The sequence below is a fragment of the Podarcis liolepis genome, assembly GCF_965112155.1.
Source record: "Podarcis liolepis genome assembly, chromosome: 10".
Classification (NCBI taxonomy): Eukaryota; Metazoa; Chordata; class Lepidosauria; order Squamata; family Lacertidae; genus Podarcis; species Podarcis liolepis.
Genome location: NC_139562.1, coordinates 18,602,460 through 18,615,561, shown reverse-complemented (window position 1 = coordinate 18,615,561; position 13,102 = coordinate 18,602,460). Strand labels below are relative to the sequence as shown.

Here is a 13,102-nt window from a genome sequence, read left to right as displayed (position 1 = left end):
AATGTCCTCCCATCAAATGTCAAACAGATAAATAACTACATAATTTTCTGAAGACATCTGAAGGCAGCCCTGTATCAGGAAGTTTTTAATGTTTGATGTTTTGCTGTGCTTTTATTATGCTGGAAACTGCCCGGGGTGGCTGGGGCAACCCAGTCAGATAGGTGGGGTATAAGATGATGATGATGATGATGATGATGATGATGATAATAGGCCCCACATAGAGCACATTAAAGTAGTCTAGCCTGGATTCAGCAAGAACATGTTTAGAGGTGGCAAAACCTGCCTTAAATTATGAAGCATGCACTTACTCAGACAGGTTGAGTGCTAATGTTGTCCAGTAGGCTTCCATGGGTGCTGTTACTACAGCATCAAACAGCACCTCTTGAACTAATTCTTCATCGCCTGGGCATGAGAATGAAGAGAGAGAAAGGAGAAAGACCAAGTGCAAATACTAAGTAAGGTTTTATGACGCTTTGAATACCTTATTTTGTTATTTGTGTGTACATTTATCAACCCTAATGCATGGTTTGCATGCATGGTCTTTTCCTAATTTTATGCTAGGATCTACGAATCTATATTTATTCACCATTTTTGTACAAAGCACCCGCAAACTATCTCATATATTAACATTTCCCAAATAGAAAAATCTCTTTTTTCATATTAATGTTGGTACCCTAAACAAATTTGCTAAGAAGGAGCACTGATTTCTTTATGAAGATCTGCATCCAGATAAATATGTTTTGACCATCAGCCTTAATTAAAATTTTGATTTAAGAATCTATATTTTTTAAACCTGCAGTCTCTAGATACTGCTAAAATGCAAGTTTTTTTCCTGAGGAGAGTAGCAAGTTGCAGAGTGTCTTCACCTCTCAGCAAGAGTGCTAATGCTCAGTTCTTTCCATTTCTCAATTTTCTAGTCTTAAGTTTAGTTACCTCTTTCTTTTTAAAATCTTTTTCAGTCACACAAAGTAAGTCACACAAAACAATACAATAAAATAAAAATAATTCAAATACGAAAAAGTAATGCAGTACAGCTAAAAGAGACTTATTTAGCTCTTCACATTTTGCAGCAATTTTTACAATCATCATGAAAATTCACCATCATTTTAATGAAAAATTCTCCTTAAAACACATTTTTATATGCAGTTTTGATTAACATAGACATTTTTGCAAACAATCTCCACTAATATAATGCATTTTATATTTTATTTTCACTAATACATTCATTTTTAATGCACACTGTCTCCCAATATATGCATGTTTAAAAACTGCAAGATTCGGTTAGCATATTGATTAAGAAAGTATAAATTTGATAGATTTGGCTTTAGAATTCTAATTTAGAATTCCACACCATCTAAAGAGTACCATATTGGATGTCCCTGTCTGGCTCAAACAAATAGGTGGCTGAACTCACAGTAACTTTCTTCTTGTTAATGAGGCATATTTACCTCCCAAGTCCTACTTCATTCAAGCCTCTGGAGAGAGGTTTGCTCTCCAGAACATCCTTGCCTAGAAAAGGCAGGCTACTGGGCTGATAGGTTGAAGCTAGATGAAGAAATCATAACTTAGTGGTACAGGTTCTGTCTTCCATACAGAGGGTTCTGGGTTCAATCCCTCGCATCTCCAAGTAGGTCTACCTGAGACCCTGGAAACCCACTGCCAGTGAGCACATACAGTACTGAGTTAGATGGACTATTGGTCTGACTCAGTATGAGGCAGCTTCCTATGTTCCTATGAAGGAGGCAGATGTGACAGTGGGAGACAAAGGTTAAGTTAATACATAAAGAGAGACAGATACATTAATAGTTGCTAGCAATCAAAGCCATGATAGCCGAAAGCTCAACTTTCATTTTCAGTGAGCAGCATGCCTCTGACTAACCGAACAAAGCTGGGAGATTAATGAGAAGAGGTGGATGTCACCATCTGCCTAGGCATGGGCTGAACCTGCCAGTTCCAATTTGCAGTTAATTTGAAAACCAAGGCAGGGTCAGAATTAATTATGAGTAGGCAGTGGTGCCATGCTGATTACATCGTCAGCATATAGTGGGGGGACATAGACCTCACAGCATGTTGTACCCTGGACAGCAGGAATCCTCAGGTGAGACAGAAAAGGGAATGTGGAAGAAGACGTGGCAGGACTGTGGCTCTCCATCATACAAGGATTTTGGATGTGGCACACAGGTTAAACACCTTGACTGCCCCAGTGCTTCATTCATGCTTAATGCTTTTGTACTCCACTTCTGCAATTATGGGATCTGACCTCTCTTGAATAGTGACAATGTCACACACAGATGAAGTAACTTGCTATCATACGTAGGGATGGTGGAGAAATTAATTTCATTTTGCATTTAAAGGCAAACCTACCTAATCAACGCATTCTGAAATAATACATGAACCATCCTTTGAAATTCACACTTTTGCAAATGTTGCAGTGCATTTGTCCAGCCACAAATACTGTAGCCATATACTGTAGTGTGCATAAAAATGCACTTATTAGTAAAAATAATATACAAAAATGCATCATATTATGGAAACTTGCTTTGTAAAAGTGTATACCAAGGCAAAATTGCATACAAAAATGTGTTCCATTAGAGTGTTGATGAATCTTCATGAGGACTTTTTTAAAAAATGCAAATCTGGAGACCTGAACTTAAGAGAGGAAAAACGAGAAACTGAGAGAAACCGAAATTGGCAGATTCTCCCATCCCTAATCATAATCAGGTTTCTTGTTAGGATGTATTCCAGGAGTAATATTTCAGAACTCACATTCCAGGTCAGCTTCTTCTCCTGTGAGAAAACGGATCACGGCCTCTAACTGACTCAGCTTCCTGTGATCTGGATCAATATCTGTAATGCAATAAATCCTAGAAAGAAAGAGACCAAAAATGTGATTCAGAAGCTCCTTTGGACAACTTTTCTGCACTCGTAAGAGGTGTCCTGGCAAATCTGCATGCTTGGGATAGAGCTCAAACCTCAGTTGGAACAACTCCCATGATCTCTGATCTCCAGTATATACTTAAGAAATGAAGACAGTTGCCATGGCTAAGACCTGTCAGCTCCGGACCCAAATGTCCACTACTCACAGTAATGGAGACCCGAGGCCCTAGGGCATGGGTAGGCAAAGTAAGGCCCGGGGGCCGGATTCGGCCCAATCGCCTTCTAAATCTGGCCCGCAGACGGTCTAGGAATCAGAATGTTCTTACATGAGTAGAATGTGCCCTTTTATTTAAAATGCATCTCTGGGTTATTTGTGGGGCACAGGAATTTGTTCACTTTTTTTTCCAAAATCTAGTCCAGTCCCCCACAAGGTCTGAGGGACAGTGGACCGGCCCCCTGCTGAAAAAGTTTGCTGACCCCTGCATGTTCTGTGACTGAAAAATTGGTCCAGAAAGTAGCATCAAAACCATCCTTTGCACCCATATCAGTGCATCAGGAACAAAGAATGTTACTTGGTTTCTAGGTCTATGCACTTGCTCAAGATGCATCACTGCATAGATATCTGGAAGCAAAGGCAAGAACTTGAATCAAATTGCTCCAAAAATATAGCTCTGCACTTCAGCTACAAATTATATCCATGCTAAGTGGGTGCAGCTCAACAATCAATCATTTGAGGATATCAGTGATGGAGCTGGATTAGGGCTACTGTAGAGAATGTTTTGATAGGAATAAAAGATTCCCGAGAAAACGTAGTTCTAATTTAAGGGGTGTGTGTGGAGTTGAGCAGTTTGTTTATTTAGCATCTCGGAAAGTTAGGCTCCTCACAAAAAGTTTAAAATAACACAGTGCAGTTATTTCGTGGGATTCACATTGTTCCTCAGGATACAGACTTACATAAACAAATGTTGCTGCCTGAAGACAGGGCATTGGTTCATACAGGGCAGCAGGCAAAAATAATTCCTTTTCTCCAACACTGCTAAGATCCTTTAACTGGAGATTCCAGGGACTGAACACAAGACCTTCTTCATGGCAGATGACAATCTGCCACTGAGCTTTGGCCCCTTAGATGCCAGGACCATGTTTTCTCAAGGCCTTCAATGTAAAGTCCCCAAAGCCAAGCAGCAGCTCGTTCGTCTCCTTCCCAGGTCCCCCCCCCCCCCCCAATTAGAAGAATTCCTGCCACTTACCATTCATTGGCTAAAGTCAAGTCTGGCTGCAGCAGATCATGTAAACCTGAAACCAAAAAGCAAATGGTGCAATAAAGACTCATTTATTCACAGTCTTATGAATTCCTCTGTATGTTCAACATGTTCTTGTATCCTGTGTTTCCCCCAGGAATTGAAATGGGAGGGTGAATTTTCAGGGGGTGAAGATGAGACCTCTAGACCTCAGTGAATGTGAGCTCAGGCTGTGGGGATGTTTAAATTATTTTCCCTCTTTAGATCACAACCCGTTTCCTGTTTATAGGTCTTCCTGTTTGAATCACCTAAAACATGGTGTCAGGGGTTCAGGGACAGAGGCACAGGTGAGGGGGGAGACGGAGAGCGATGGGGAAGAATCCCAGGACAGTGAGGAAGAGGATGACAATGACTTGAGGTCTTCCATGAGTCTCTCAAGTGAATCGGAGGATTCCCAGAAGGGGGCGCCCCTGGTCAAGCCAAGGGGGGTCACAGGGGGGACTTGCCAGGAGCAGGGAAGCAGCAGGGAAACCCCGAGTGGGAGTGGGAGATCGGGGTCGGCTTCCCAGCAGGAACGGAGTGAAGAGGGTGGAGTTCCCAGTGTGACACACGGAGCAGAGCAGGAAGGAGACAGGGGAAGGAGATCGGGGCAGGACGTCCTGCCGGAAGGGGCGGAGAGTAGTACAGGGAGTAGTGTAACTGTCAAGAGGAAGGTCAGGGGTAGCGAACGCGCGCCAAGTTCAAATGTGGAGGCGCGCGGAAATGCAGAGAGCCCGGAGGAGGAGCCTGGCCCCAAAGCACGAAGGAGGGGGGAGCAGGCATCTGAGGAATCCGCGTCAGGGGAAAGCAGGAGGGAAGGAACCCAGGGGGGCAGAAAGACCCTGCGGAAAAGGAAGGACAGGAAGAGGTGGACTAGCACAAGCCTCTTAAACTGGTGTAGAGGCGGGACCGATTCAGAGGGGACTTCAAATGTCTAAGGGTAAGAGACGCGGGGCTGCACGCCTCGGTTGTGGAACCAATAATGAACTGCAATAAACATCCTTGTATATAAGAAGAGCTTGGCGTTGGTCTTTTGTGAGCTGAGACCTGAGGCAGCCCCTGACACATGGGTTCTAAAATTCCACATTCTGAGAAAGGGGTGTGGCCCAGGAAAGGTCCTGGGGGGTCAGACAGAGAGTCCAGGAAGACCATATCCCACTCCCAGGCCTGAGGTTCCTCACTACAGGTACATATGAACCAGTTTTTATTTGGGTAATTTGGGGAATGTGTTCCCATAATATGTATTTCAGGGATTTAATTAATAGGCTTCTATTGCCAAGTTCCTGATTCAAATAGGGAAACAAATACTTAGGAGATGTGGCAGTGTGTGGCAAAGGAAAGAACTGTTTGAGATATGAACCCAGCTGTGTTAAAACAAGGCAATGTTCCATCAGTTCTCCCCGTGATTGCTTGATGAAGCTATGCCATTCATCCTACCTTCTTCCACTGAAGTGTCCCCAAGCAGGATGTATTCACCATGCCCTCGCGATAGAACGACTCCCAGACTGTGGATTAAGAGATGAAAGAGAAAATGTTTTCCAGCAAGGAGACTTGCAAAGGCCTGTATTGTGTGGTGGAGCTACTACTGTAATAAACACCAACTTACTTGCACTGAAAATTTCTCCTCATTTACACATTGCAGAATTAACATTCTAAAATGTCAAACTTGGGTTTTGATAGCGTAAGTTGAATGCTGCCATGAAAAACTGATTTTTAAGTAGTGAATCATCACTTAAATTGAACTCTCATTACTGAAACATACATTGTGAAATTCCAAATTACAGGAATGCAACTAACCAGTAAAAGAACTCTAAGGCTAGAAAGGACTTGAGAATGAACTAAGTCCTTAAAAGTAACAGCATATGGTGCAGCCCTTCTAGGAATGTAGCACTTTGGGACGTCATTGGGAGAATATATGACCAAGTGAGGCCAGCAACAAAGTGTTGCAGGTTAGAGTAATCTCCATCCCCATTTCCAGGATACTCTATTTCATAACCTACCCAGTTTTCCATCCCTACTCCCCACCTTAGGTCAGTTAGTATTTTGTGGCCACTGGTCACACCCACTCTTCACTGAGCTATTTCCCAGTCCTTAATGCTTACAGAAATATATGTTTTGTACTTCTCCAAACTTTGATGGTTTCCCCAAGCCTGCAGCTGCCTCCCTCTGGTGTGTGGATGATGCCAGTTTGACTGCAATCAGAGTTGGATGTATGTATTTATGTTCTCCTTTATCAAAGTCCTGCTGTTCATTGAAATATATGAAGTGTTCTTCTCTCTGAGGCCTAGGCTTTCATTTTAAATACAGGGAGAGCATGTTATCTTCCACCTATATTTGGTATAGTCCAGGAAGGGCTATAGTACATGATATATCTGAAAATGTAATTTGGTCCTAAAGTAGGTCTTCCTCAGATTAACCTCACTATTGAGACTACTGTGTACTTAATTAAAAGCAATCTAGATGTCTCCACAAGTGAGCCAAGGCAAGTGGTCTGACTGTGCAGATGTCTCCCACCTCCTAGCCCATATAAACATGGACAATGCTTATTAAAATGAGATGTGCTGTAGATGAAGTCCACTCAGCTATCAAGTGCTGCATTTTAGATGCCTTTTTCTTTTATTCCAGAGGTGCAGAGGTAAGTTGTAGCCACTTTTTAAAGTTATTAAATTAGTATAAATCAGAGGTGGGAAACTGGAGACCCTCCAGATGTGGTTGGATCAACCCCCATGGGTATACCCAGCGGTCAGGGACAGTGGGAGTTGCAGTGCAGCAACATCTGGAAAGCCACATGTTTCCAACCCTTGCTCTAAGGGACCAGCCCACTCACCTAAAGGGTGTGCCGCTGATATCAGTAAAGAAATAGTCATTAGTGAGGAAGAGAACCCGTTTCTGGAAAAGAAGAGAGAGAGAGAAATCACAACCAGAAGTGTAGTTTTGTCTCTTAAATGTGACCACTGGTCATGTCCAAATAGCGGCTGCATTTCAACAAGGGTAGTCAGGATCTCTCCAAAGGTCCTGCTCCGTCACCTAAAGAGTGTTATCTTCTTATTGGAGGAATTTAGAAGCAGGATTATTTTCTTGGGTGTTGTTTTTTTGGAACACCAGACAGGAGTCACTCCATACATGCATTAAAGAATCTCAAGACAAGGACAACCCCCAGGTTAAAGAAAAGTCAAGTCATATGGATTAGAAGTGATTAATTAATTTGGTATACCTGAATTGAAAAACAACAACAACTGAATAGTATTGAAGAAAAACACAAAAATATTTCACTTTTTTTTAGGTGATGCACCAACAGGTCGCAGCAGGTAGCATCTGAGAAGCACTTCTCCCACTGTCACAACACTAGAATTGCTGAAAGTTGGAAGATTCAGAACAGAAAAAAATAAAGTACATTGAAGGGATTGTGACAGTTTAGGTCATGAGACTTAAGATCTACTTTGGGAGAGAAGCAGAATCCTTCCAGTAGATCTCATTGCAGCAGTGACTCTGATGAATATAACCTTGCTCCAGGATCAGAGGCATCCACACCAACTGCCATGGGAAGCCCTCAGACCTCCAGTTAAGCAGCCCTGCATCAAATGCTTGCCCCTTTGCTAACTCGCAGGTTGTTGGCCCTTTCCAAGTAAGATTATCTGTGACAGTGAGGTCTCAAACCTGTTGCCAGCTTGCTCAGACTTCTCTTGCAGGTGCACACTAGCGACACAATATGTGCTGGAGGCACAGAGGATTAGAATGCAAAGACTAGCAACAGCAAAATCAATGGGCAGATTGCTCCAGCCCTGCTTCAGTACACCTCAAGTGTTGCAAAACCCTGCAAAGAGCCTTATCTGTGCCAGACCTGCCATAACTCAACAGATGGGCTAGATGGAGTTACCAAAGGGATTGGAGACATGGGAGAGAAGGTAGCAGAGCAGCAGGATCAGAGTCTCTGTCCTTGTAGCTCACTTCCACTATCACTGCAGTCACATGAGACTGTCTCTCTCTCCACCATTGCCCCTCCTCCTGCCCGTTAAGCACTAATCCTCAGTGTACTGGAAATCCATCTGGCACAATGACAGCAGGCATCGAGGGGGATCGAGGCAGAACTGTCCATGCATCACAAAGATAGATTGCTGGCTGCCAGCTGAGCATTTCAAAAATATCTTGGCTGACTTCATTAACTGGCCAAGCATGGACAGCCCAACAGCCCTGAAGGTTTGTGTGTTGGCTGCCCAGAATCAGGTGGCTTCCCTATGTTCAGCCTGCAGGGCAGGGGAAGAAAGATGCCCACCTCAACTTATAACTGTGAAAGATTCAAGGCTTCCCTCTGTGTGTCCGATTCTCATTCCTTTTATTGCATTTGGGTCACTTTTAATATTTTACTCTGGGATTCCTACCTTGCCATAAAAACTTATTGGTCCATCACTTTTTACAAAATGCCTCACAGTGACTTACAAAATATTAACATACAGAACTTATCAAACACTTAAAATCCATTAACAGAAATAAAGCATAAGAATAATAAAAGTGTTCAGCCACCCATAAGCATAACAAGGACAAATTCTAGTCCACTAAAACCAGGCAAGAATCATTACACATTAGGATACACTTGTGAAGTGTAGTAGATGTCAGGATTGTAACAGGGCTTTCCCACCTCATTCCTGCAACCCGCTCCAGCTCCTGAAAAGCTACTTGGTAATTCCTCTGGCATAGTGTGGGATATGTATGTGTTCCGGGTGAGGGTGAATCCCAAAATGAGACATGCACCCTTTATGAAAGTGGAAGTGCCTTCCTTTCACAAAAGGGGCTGCCTTGTGTGTTCACTGTGTTCAGGCCAGTATTTCTTAGCATAGTCTCCTACCTCACAAGGTTATTGCAAAGATAAAATAGGACAGAGAGAGAAGTCATTATATTTAAAGTAAGAGAAAACAGTAAAAAAAAAGTAGGGAAATGGGAGAAAATGAAAAATGACTTTGATAAAAATAGGCACTATTAAGCATTTTGTATTAAGAAATATCCATTTGAATTGCTGAGAGAAAACTATACTGCAGTTTTATTTTAGGGGGGGGGGGAGAAAGTAATAAAAGATTTATTTTTTAAGCATTTCTGAGTAACTCTTCTGCCAGACACAAAAAGTGACAAGACACTCTCGACTATAGCAGGACATGATACAGTGCAGGGGTGCCTATGAAAGAAACGGATAAAACTTGATTTCATCAGATTTCCCCCACTCTGCCAGTTTCCTTTTCCCTGTTGTTTTTGTCTGAGTGTGGATGTTAACTGGTAAAGTACATGAACTCTATATCATGCACATAGATTTACACAAAGGAGTCTTGCAATCTCAATTCCAATATTTAATTAATAAACGTTAAGGGATAAGTGAGCTATTTTGTGTAACTTGAAAGTCAACTGAAAGTCTGTGAGCGCAGAACAAGGGCAAGCAAAGGCTGAAGTTAATGTGTGTGTGTGTGTGTGTGTGTGTGTGTGGAAAAGGAAGAAGGTGAGAAAAGGCATGGAATAAGGAGCTCCCATGGGACCTTTCTTTGCTAACCTTTAAAATGCTTTTTCACTGTGCTCTGAGAGAAGGAGAAAAATATACAGTTAACTAATTGAATTTATGGATGATCCAAAAGAGCTGAAAGATTTGCATTGCCAACCTGCATAAGAAAAATGTATAGGAGCTATAAAAAGGCTAGTAAAACTGGGTAAAGACAATTGGTCTATTATTATTATTATTATTATTATTACATTTATATCCCACCATTTCCCCCCAATGAGCTCAAGGTGGCATACATTGCTCTTCCTCCTCCTCATTTAATCCCCACAACAACCCTGTGAGGAAGGTTAGGCTGAGAGACACTAACTGGCCCAAGGTCATCCAGTGAGCTTCGTGGCTGAGTGAGGATTTGAACCCTGGTCTCCCAGGTCCTGGTCTGACACTTTAACCACTGCACCTGGCTTTCAGGAGAGGTGAAGGTATCCTAAACAATGGTTAATGTATGGACTACCTCCACAGCAGATCTCAGGTCATAAGCATATTAATCTGGGGAGAAATGTTCTGTCAAGAGGTTTAACCAGAGGCGGCAGTAGGGCACACACACCCGGCAAAAAAGCATGTGTATGGCAGTGGTGGACACTGGGCCCTTAAATTCCAGCAGTGCCCTGTGTGACGCACCCACCAACCTCTTGCCTTCCGTTGTTGTTCATCATTGTTGTGGCACCCAGATTAAGGGAAGTAATAGTACTACCACTCTATTCTGTCTTGGTCAGACCACACCTGGAATATTATGTACAATTCTGGGCGCCACAATTTAAGAAGGATACTGACAAGTTGGAATGTGTGCAGAGGATGGCATCCAAGATGACAAAGGGTCTGGAAACCAAGCCTGATGAGGAACAATTGAGGGAAGTGGGTATGTTTGGCCTGGATATGAGGAGACTGAGAGGAGGTATGACAGCCATCTTCAAATATTTAAAGGGCTGTCACATAGAAGATGGAGCAAACTTGATTTTTCCTGTTCCGGAGGGAAGGACTCAAACCAATGGCTTCTAGTTAAAAGAAAGGAGATTCCGACTAAATGTATTTCTGACAGTAAGAGCTATTAGACAGTGGAACAGATTCCCTGGGGAGGTTGTGGACTCTCCTTCATTGGAGATTTTAAGTAGAGGTAGGATGGCCATCTGTCATCTGCAGGGGGTTGGAGTAGATGACCCTTGGGGTCCCTTCCAACTCTGCAATTCTAGGATTCTATAACATCAGCTCAATATTTTTGACACTGACTGGCAGCGGCTCTCGTGAATTATAATGTTCTGTATTTATGCGTCTGTAGTGATGTATGGAAGTGAAAACTGGACCATAAAGAAGGCTGATCGCCGAAGAATTGATGCTTTTGAATTATGGCGCTGGAGGAGACTCTTGAGAGTCCCCTGGACTGCAAGAAGTTCCAACCTATCCATTCTGAAGGAAATCAGCCCTGAGTGCTCACTGGAAGGACAGATCGTGAAGCTGAGGCTCCAATACTTTGGCCACCTCATGAGAAGAGAAGACTCCCTGGAAAAGACCCTGATGTTGGGAAAGATGTAGGGCACAAGGAGAAGGGGATGACAGAGGACGAGATGGTTGGATAGTGTTCTCGAAGCTACCAGCATGAGTTTGACCAAACTGCGGGAGACAGTGGAAGACTGAAGTGCCTGGCGTGCTCTGGTCCATGGGGTCATGAAGAGTCGGATACGACTAAACGACTAAACAACAACAAATAATTGAGTATAATCATGCTAAGTAATGTAAATTACAGTTTATTAAGAAATAAGCAAGTCCCACAACTATTGTCTATCTCAAGGTTAAAATGGGCAGAAAAGGGCGAAAGAAACATGCAGGCCGCTGAAAAAAAATATTCAAAACAAAATCCATAATAAGACAGAAAACTCCAAGGAGCAATAACAGGAAAAGACATGATGGTAGGTAAGGGATAACTAATTAGGTTCCTTCAAAATGTCATAAGGCAATTAGAAATGAAACATTGTATTGCACCCGGGGAGCTTCATGACAAATAACTACAGCAATACAAATTTGCAAGAAATGATTCAATTTCACAAAAAACTGTGGTTCTGCCTCCTGAATAATCCTAAGCAGGATTTGAAAGAAGTCTTGCAAAGAACAAAATTATGTTAATTAGTAAAGTAATGTAAAGCTGGAAACACCCTCAAAAGTTCACTTAGTTTGACTGCCCTGCACTGGAGCAGAATATGGTTTCCTCTTATGGCTTCCATTTCCCTGGGGTGATAATGTTATGCAGGTCCTTTGTGAGGCAGAAAACAGAAGGAGGGCCATGGTAAATTTATCATTAGCAAATTTTGAAATTAATGTAAGTGATGCAGAGCTACAGAGTCAAAAGAAATCAAACTGCATAATATTGTGTAGTGATTGAAGGACATGTTACATAGAAGCTTGAAGACATAGGCCCTGACAGATCTCCTTTGGATGTGCATAGCAACATGTCAGGGTAGACTGGGACACATGACTTTTCAAAAACAGCCATTGTTGCTTCTTTGTCCCAGTAACCCTGGGAGCATAATGCAATCTTATTTGCTCCCAATTCTTCTTTATTCCACTAACTTCTGGAGAACTTGCTCAGTAACATTTTGGTTGGTTGGTAAAGACTGTGGCTATAGGATTCATTTTAGGTAAATCTTCAGGGATTTTTTAAAAAAAGAGTTTAAATGTGTGACTTTTATTTATTTATTTATTTATTTAAAAAATCTTGTTTTGAACTGTACATTTATTGCTACATTTATGATTTTATGTGAATTTGCTTTAATTCTGTGCAATTGTTCCAAATGCAGGGTACCAAAACAAGAAATTATATACTCACCCCTTTATCTACAGGCACCTTCACATCCATTGAGAGGTCACCTGTTTCCCCATTGATCATTGCTGTTCGTAGCTGCAGAAGGGAACAGATTTGAATTAGTGCCTCCAGACAGGATTGCGGTCATTTGCTTTAAAGTGGCCTGCAATAGGCAGGAGCCTTTGACATAAGCTTTTCTTTTCTCCCCCTTTTAGAAGCACATCTTTAGCTAAGCATAGCGGACAGCAGGTTAGGATGAGATAATTTCATTGATCACAGTCATCCTGGGGTGCAATTATCACTTTACAACATCTGATTACTTCAATTAAGCATGGGATCTGTATCCATCAGGGCTGATTCATACTTTAAGAAGCAGTTGTGTTTCCCAAGTGCACTGCTGTCTGCTGTGAACAGGTAAAGGGCAGCAAGGGGACACAAGCCTTGATGTACTTTTTTGCCAAAAGAACTCCTCTGATCACACATTTTAACATGAGTACCTTATTATAGATCAAGACTATTGATCTACCTAGCCCAGAAATCTCTATTCTGAATGTGGGTGGCAATCTAACACCAAGCGAATATATTCTTTTACTGGAGAGGCCAGGGACCCAACTTCTA

The 13,102-nt window shown here is 42.2% G+C and overlaps 1 protein-coding gene and 1 long non-coding RNA gene across 4 annotated transcripts in view; one reads left to right on the top strand and one right to left on the bottom strand.

The window, feature by feature from the left end:
• Nucleotides 1-9,519, top strand: part of LOC310687144 — a 34,310-nt gene extending 24,791 nt beyond the window's left edge. For 2 of the 3 annotated variants that reach the window (XR_014516264.1, XR_014516265.1), the window contains one exon: nt 7,438-9,519. This is a non-coding gene — a long non-coding RNA (uncharacterized lncRNA). Of the gene's footprint in view, nt 1-2,773; nt 2,855-7,437 lie in introns of those variants that run through there. The other variant, XR_014516266.1, reaches the window with a different exon arrangement.
• CACNA2D4 (calcium voltage-gated channel auxiliary subunit alpha2delta 4) overlaps nt 1-13,102 on the bottom strand; it is a 165,971-nt gene that overhangs the window by 103,403 nt on the left and 49,466 nt on the right. Inside the window, 6 exon segments of the mRNA XM_083461820.1 lie at nt 309-402; nt 2,767-2,864; nt 4,125-4,170; nt 5,592-5,659; nt 6,982-7,043; nt 12,509-12,580. Coding sequence (XP_083317946.1) covers nt 309-402; nt 2,767-2,864; nt 4,125-4,170; nt 5,592-5,659; nt 6,982-7,043; nt 12,509-12,580 — 440 coding nt within the window.